Below are 7,574 nucleotides of genomic sequence, written 5' to 3'. Positions count from 1 at the left end.
AAATAATAATAATAATAATAATAATATGCAAATGTCAGCATTCAATTCCCTTTTTCATGTTGCTCAGGCATATGGTATTATCCACACCTCCTGCTCAGCATTCCATCCTAGTCAGTGGTGGGCAATGGCAAAAGATACAGTAGGCATTACACTGGTTTTTGAAGTAGGGCTGTAACAGACAAAAAACTATTCTAACTGGGCGAGGATAAAAGCTAATTTTAACATTAAATTGAGCTTTAGGAAATAAAAAAATACATATATTTGTTAATCATTTATAATTAAATAGTTCGACCATTAGAAATTATACCAGGGCACTCAATATACTGTAAGGCAACTAACATGTTATAAACTATGTTCCATACCTGCAATGGTCAAAGGGTAAACGTCTGAAGTTTGTCTTCGGAATATCTGCAGAAGGAAGAGCAGTTCACGGATTTATTTATTTTTCATGTGTTTACCATTAAAAAAAAAAGTTTTAATCATGCCTACAGAGCATAATGGTTTTAAGAAATGCTGACTTTTTACACATTTAAAAAGTAATGCCATCTGATCATCTCTATAGGTTGAACTCTATGGACATGTCTTTTTTCAACCTGACTAGGTAACTATGGAATTGTGTGATGTTAAAATCGGAAATAAAACCTCCTATCCCTTACAGCCAAAAGGTGCCATCTTAGCTTCTGTTTGGATTGTAGTTGCCATAATGCTGCACATGTGATCAGTAATGACACTAACTATTTTAGGGCTTGAAAGTTTGGTTGAGAGCTAAAATAAGCACACTGACAACATCGACAGTTGGCATGCCTTAACTGCCTCCGGGCCGGCCGTAGTAAAAAAACAGCCGGCCGGGAGCTCTCTAGATCTGAGCGGATCGCTTGTATGTTGCAACGATAGGTGTGCCCCCCTCCGCTGTCCCCCCGCCATTGTCCTGCTGATCCCGGGCTCCGCTGTGCCCGGTGGGAGCCCGGGATCAGCGCCATGCCTCTGTAACAGGGGATCAGAGGGAGCTCGTTACACGAGCTCCATCCGGTCCCCTCTCCGCTGTCAGAATGCGGAAGTGTTGTATATTACATCACTTCCGCATTCTTGTTTCACTCTCCAGCTTCAGAAGCTGGAAGGAAGCTGATGGAGCAGATCTGTGCTTCATCAGCTTCTTTTGGGGGGTCCTAGGTAACATTAGGGGTGACATGATGTCTCCATAAAGAGGACCTGTCACATATTTTGCTATCACATAGGGGGGTTTTATTACCCCCCGTATGTGATAGCAATAAAGTTTAGTGAACAAAAAAAAAGAAAAAATTAAAGTCCCCCCCCCAAATTTTAAGTTACACATTAAAAAAAAAAATGTTTTTAATTCTTTTTTAAGTCCCCACCCATACATACACGCAAACATGCTTTGGGGCGCATTCGTGTAAAAAAAGACGATTGCGCCCATTACGCCGCACATGTTACATATCGCCGCGAACGTCCGAGTGAGAGCAATAAGTCTAGGGCCATCAATCACTGATAACACTAAACTGATGAGCGGTAAAAGCTTTTAAAGTGTCGCCTATGGCCAATTGTGGGTATGGTAGTTTTCTGTGATGTCGCGGGTGCGCGCAATTTTAAAGCTTGACATGTTTGGTGTGTATTTACCCGACGTGACCCCGACTTACCAAAGATTTTACCAAAAAACTGGGTAATAATAAATGTTTCCTAACAATGTTATAAAAAACTTTTTTTTTCAAAATTTTCGCCTAATTATAGTAAAAAATAAATCCCGTAGTGGTGATTAAATACCACCATATGGAAAGCTCTATCTGTCCCCAAAAAATGGTATAAAATTAATTTCAGTACAGCGTTGCATGACGGAATAAACGTCAGTCAAAGTATCGCAGCGCTGAATACTGAAAAATGGCCTGGCCAGGAAGGGGGTCTAAACACCTGGTTTTGAAGTGGTTAAAGAACAACTCCAGAAAATCTTTTTAATGCAGTGGGGCACTGCAAGGGTTTATCGGTCATTTTTGTCTAGGTGCTAAAATAATAAAGTTATACTCACCCCCGAAGCTACGAGGCGGCCAGCTGTCACATCGCTCCCTCCAGCCTGTCTCCTCCTCTGCTGAAGCATTGTAATCTTCATCGATGTCCTCAAGTCTATAGAATTTGATCATTTATGGAACTTAGACCACTGCAGCAGAGGGGGAGAGAGGCTGGAAGGACCAGTCTAAGAACAAGCCAGCATCAGGCGAGTATAACTTTCTATTTTTTTTTATTTTAAATATCAATGAGGCCTTTGTATTAACCCTGTCTGTACTGTGCTGGCTAATTCCAACAGGATTTGTAAAGTATATTTGAATGCTGCCTGTCCTATCAAATGGTTAAAGGATTAAAAGCCCGACTTCTGCATTTAAATGTTAATGAAGTTAATGAGAAAAACAATCTTCAAATTTCAGTCTTCCTATAAAAGGACAGGTCATTGTGAAGGTGCCAAGAAATACCAGGATTCAGACATTGTGCCTGCTGCAACAAAACATCTAAAAAGGTAAACAATTTAAAATATTTTTCGGTATACTGTGTGAATGGGAACAAAAAATAAACATACAGAGGGGTTTTCTCAAATTTGACTGTAAAAGCGGAGCTACACTTTAAAAGTAACTGTTTTGAGAGACATTACATTGGTTGGTAATGTTCCTCTTTAAATATATTGGGTAATGTTCAGTCATTCATGGGTTAAAAGTTCACTGTTTACAGTTAAATGCACTCCAGATGTTAACCATTTAATGCCACTGTGTGGGACTTTAAGAAAAGCAACCAGAGCAAAAATTTAAAATAAGCCATCTCTCTAGCTGCTTGCAATATTAAGTTCCCGCGCTGACTGGCGGATCAGACGGGGGAGGGGGCGGGTACAGCTGGCTCTGCCTCATGATAGGTTTGTGTCCTCCCGTTACCCTTAGGAGAACTATAGGGAAAAGCCTTAACCCCCCATAGTTCTCCTTTAATTCCCAAAGATTCTCAAATATCACAATAAAGACTTTAAAGTTGGCTTTAGTCCATTACTAACAGCTTAGGGGCAACACCTTGTTGTTAACACCTTGTTGTTAACACTAGAAGGCTGGCAAGCTTGCGAAGATTCTGCTCTCAAAAAGACTTGACAATTCAGTGCAAATAGTGAAATTTGAAAATGAATTACTTCACAATGCCTATAGCAACAAATGTGAACAAGAGCTTGTTTTAAAGTGCTTCTACTACATGTTTAGAATCTGTGAATACTTTAGTGTACGTAGTCTATGTACAGATTTACTTTTATGTATTTTCACATAAAGCTGACATAAGTATCTTAGTCTGTCTTGATTTTAACCTCTCACTTACGCATGCACTCATGTGCTCAGCAAGTGAATGGGCAATACCACAACATTGCTGAACAGAAAAAAAAGTGACACCAAAAAAGTGACACCATTCTTTTGACTGTGCTGTCTAGCCGAAGTGCATGAATCACAAACGTGGCTGGACAGAATTACAAATTCTTTGGCAGATCATCCAGTTCACACATATGTACTTATGGTTTGCCATTCTACCTTTAATGATGGTGATGATACAATTACATTGTATTTGATAAAACCCCTGTATGTGTTTGTCATGTGTTCCTATTCACACAGCATAAGGTTTTGTTGCAGCAGAGAACAAGGCTGATTCCAGGTTTTTCCGAGCACCTTTACAATGATCTGTCAGGCCAGGGTTGTAATCCTTTAACTGCCCACAGACCCTCCTAACATTACAAACAAGGAAAAGCAAGTAGAAATGTTACTCCTGAAGAAACCAAGAGACCCTAACCCAAGTAAAACTAATTTAAACTGCAAGAAGCATTAAGGCATTTTATTAGCTTATGCTATGTGAATGGGAACAAGTAGCAATTATAAAATAGGCGGTTTCCCAATTTGGCTGCAGAAGTGTAAATACACTTTAAAGCAAACTAACAGAGAAAGGAAACAAAAAGGCTGAGCAACACCAATTTTGCTAAATAAAGCTAATATGTTATTATTATATCTAAAAATGAGGTTGTGGTGGTGATGGTGGGTCTGTTACACATTCCACTTCCAAGGATGGGACTGAGCTCTGCTCTACTACACATAAAAAGCAGTAAAATCTGTTTTGAACAGGAGTATAATGCACACCCAGTGACAGTTTATACAGATCATACCTGGTTTCTTCCCTCCATAGAAGTGTGTATATTCAGCACAGGTGATGTACCTAGAAAAATAACACAAGACATTTAATAGAACAATAATGGAAAACTCAATTTGCACATCAAAAATTATGTTGCAAATTTAATTGCTAAATAAGTCCATTTAAAATGTCAAGCAAAAGTCCAGGCAGCCAACTACATACTCAATAATACATATAGAATATTCTGTTTGACCTGTCAAACAATTTGCATTCTGGCACATCAATCCGGAAATGAACCCACTGTTTACCACAATGTACAGCCAAACAGGTGGCACATGTAGTCCCAGAATAAACCCGTCTCTTAATTAAAAATATGTAAATAAGCAGGACCTGGAATAGAACATGCTTTATACTTGCCTTTCCTGCTTTTTACTCTTGTCTTGGTTTTATTCTTGAGCTACTGTGGCCTGTAGAATCTTTATATTTGACACTTCCAGGAGTGTCAGGTGCATTCATTCCCTGCTGCACGCTGAGGTTCCTTCCACTGACTCTGTGTCCTGTACTAACACACAGGTCAGTGGGAGGAACCGCAGAGTGCAATGGGGGATCAAGTATCCAACACACCTGAAACTGTGTTTGATGTGGACAGGCTGTTGCTCTGCAAGAGCGTGAAGATCAGAGGAACGGGTTGCAGGACAGGCGAGTATAAAGCCTCTCCTTCTGCAGGTCCTGTTTTTGCACACACATGCTAAAATTTGAATTTTTGAATAGTAAATAACTTTAAACCGCCAAACAATTGTATATTTATTTCTTGAAAAGCAGAAGCCCTGTAGAATACAAAAAAAAAAAATATGCCAGAATCATGGCTGCAGCATGGAATAGTACGGGATGAACCCCTCTTCCTGTCACATGACAGTATTGGCGATTGGCCGTGCAGTTGTAACAAAGGGTGTAGAGTAAGCCCTTAGCCCTATGTAAGATAGATTGGTTCAAGAGCTTACATAGGGCTGCCTTTCCTTGCTTCCAGCAGACAAATGAAGCAGCAAGGGAGAAAAGGAAAGGCTAGCATATGGCCCTGCGGAAGGAGGCATTTGACCCCTTGCCGCAGACCTTTTAAGTGGGCTGTGATGCCAAAGGTCAGTAGGTGGGGCCCCTAGTAATGCAAACACTGTGATTGGCTGCACAGTGATGAACTGGAGAAACCGTCTTACTGGCTCCTGATCGTCAGTAGTTGACCAGGAGCCGTTGGTGGCCACTCGGCCACAGTTCTGGGGGGGGCAATTGAGTTTTAAATGGCAAACACGGGGCATTGAGACATATTATGACACTTTTGTTTTACAGTCATACATTCTTTCCTCTGCTGCTCTAAAGTAGCACTGCAACAGAATGAATCCTGAGCCTGACCACTTCTTCATTATGCGTCTGTTTAGAGTGAAAATCTGAGACCTCTTTAGAAATAAAAAATTAAAAGAAAACTGTTGCAATTGGCTGCCAGGAAAACAGAAGCACGGGTCTGTAAACCTGTCGCAGAGACTTTCCCGAATGAGAGGCAGCCTGATTTCCGACCAATTATGCCACTAAATGGCTTGATAAATGTCCGAGCGTGGTCACTGCACACTGAACAAAAAGCACATGTTTGTACATAGCCCTGAGACACCGCAACACAGATAATTCATATACTCTACACCACAGTGCTAAAGGATTCATCTTGTTGGATAGAGTGGGGAAGGATTAGTCTCCATCAGGTTTGTATTGCTGTCCGAGTCCTCCTCTCCAAGTGACAACTCTCTGCCCATTTCCTGTATGGGCCTCACAAGGACAGGAAGTGAGAGAAAATCTCCCCAACAGTGTCACAGACAGAAATAAAAACAATGGCTAGAGTTAGGCTTTATTAAACATATTAGAATGACCCTAGCCTGGGAGAGAGGGCCATAGAAAGGGGTGGAACATGGGCATCAAGCCCAGGACCGAACCGGTCTATCACTAATCTGGACAAAAGAGAAAGCCAATGTAATATATGAAGGCAGTAAAAAAACAACAACTATGAACAGAAAAAGTAAAAATGCCTTCCAGGAAACTTGCATGTAAATACATGAAAACCTTTACAAAAATAAGATGCCAACCATAATAGATATAAACCTCTCCTTTCAGTTTTGGATAGAGTAGAGAGTAAAGAGTTACAAGCAGTCAGTTTATTTGTTGTGGTCTGTGTACAATCAGAAAAATGTCCCTTCACTTCCTGGCCCAGAGACACAATAGGAAGTTAGAAAAATGTTTCCGCAATGACACCAACAACTACACACTTAGCTAGATGTGCCCGAGACAGGTATCTCCATAGGAAGATTTCCCCTCACCTCTTGTTCTAGGGACACCTCTAGCATTTAGGATTTCTCCCAACTTTTTTTTCCCAGGAGCAGAGGAAGAGCCCCCACTGACGTTAGACCCACCTGGGGCAGAGGAAGAGCCCCCGCTGACGTTAGACCCACCTGGGGCAGAGGAAGAGCCCACACTGACGTTAGACCCACCTGGGGCAGAGGAAGAGCCCCCACTGACGTTATACCTATCTGGAGCAGAGGAAGAACCCCCACTGACGTTATACCTATCTGGAGGAGAGGAAGAGCCCCCACTGACGTTATACCCACCTGGAGCAGAGGAAGAGCCCCCACTGACGTTAGACCCATCTGGAGCAGAGGAAGAACCCCCACTGACGTTAGACCCATCTGGAGCAGAGGAAGAACCCCCACTGACGTTAGACCCATCTGGAGCAGAGGAAGAACCCCCACTGACGTTAGACCCATCTGGAGCAGAGGAAGAACCCCCACTGACAACGTTATACCTATGTGGCGCAGAAGAAGAGCCCCCACTGACGTTAGACCCATCTGGAGCCGCAGAAGAGCACCCATTGACGTTAGACTCATCTGGAGCAGCAGAAGAGCCCCCACTGACAACGTTATACCCATCTGGGGCAGAGGAAGAGCCCCCCACTGACGTTAGACCCATCTGGAGCAGCAGAAGAGCCCCCACTGACAACGTCATACCTATCTGGGGCAGAGGAAGAGCTCCCACTGACAGGCAAACGTGGTGTCATGGGAGCAGCCTCAGATCCTGACACATATGGGGGAGGTTGAGGAACCTACACATACAATAATGTGCAGGACGCTGACCTGCGATATGACGTGTATACACACACACAGCGATCACATCGACCCCACTACTCACATCTTATCCTTCTGATGCTGTCGTTTCCCCATTGTTACAGCAGAACACACAACCTCACACACAGCCGAACTCAAAATCACCAGAACTAGTCCACCAGAAAGACCGGAAGTGATGTCAGGGAAATAACAGGAAGTGGGCGGAGCGCACACGGGGTAAATTGTAATATGTGAGCCCGGAAAACTCAAATGTCACTGTCACCATTTTCCACCGAG

At 42.5% G+C, this 7,574-nt stretch overlaps 1 protein-coding gene across 2 annotated transcripts in view; it reads right to left on the bottom strand.

Moving 5' to 3' along the window:
• Window positions 1-7,574, bottom strand: part of PPIL2 (peptidylprolyl isomerase like 2) — a 49,828-nt gene that overhangs the window by 41,413 nt on the left and 841 nt on the right. The window contains exons 1-3 of one of the 2 annotated variants that reach the window (XM_018556956.1): window positions 7,363-7,446; window positions 4,178-4,227; window positions 363-408 (exon numbers count right to left, since the gene is read on the bottom strand). In XM_018556956.1, coding sequence (XP_018412458.1) covers window positions 363-408; window positions 4,178-4,227; window positions 7,363-7,394 — 128 coding nt within the window. In that variant the 5' untranslated portion in view covers window positions 7,395-7,446. Of the gene's footprint in view, window positions 1-362; window positions 409-4,177; window positions 4,228-7,362; window positions 7,447-7,574 lie in introns of those variants that run through there. The other variant, XM_018556955.1, reaches the window with a different exon arrangement.

The sequence above is a fragment of the Nanorana parkeri genome, unplaced genomic scaffold (assembly GCF_000935625.1).
Source record: "Nanorana parkeri isolate BGI_ZX_2015 unplaced genomic scaffold, ASM93562v1 scaffold260, whole genome shotgun sequence".
NCBI classification, from domain to species: domain Eukaryota; kingdom Metazoa; phylum Chordata; class Amphibia; order Anura; family Dicroglossidae; genus Nanorana; species Nanorana parkeri.
The sequence above is the reverse complement of the archived record's forward strand: the minus strand, read 5'-3'. Positions and strand labels throughout refer to the sequence as shown.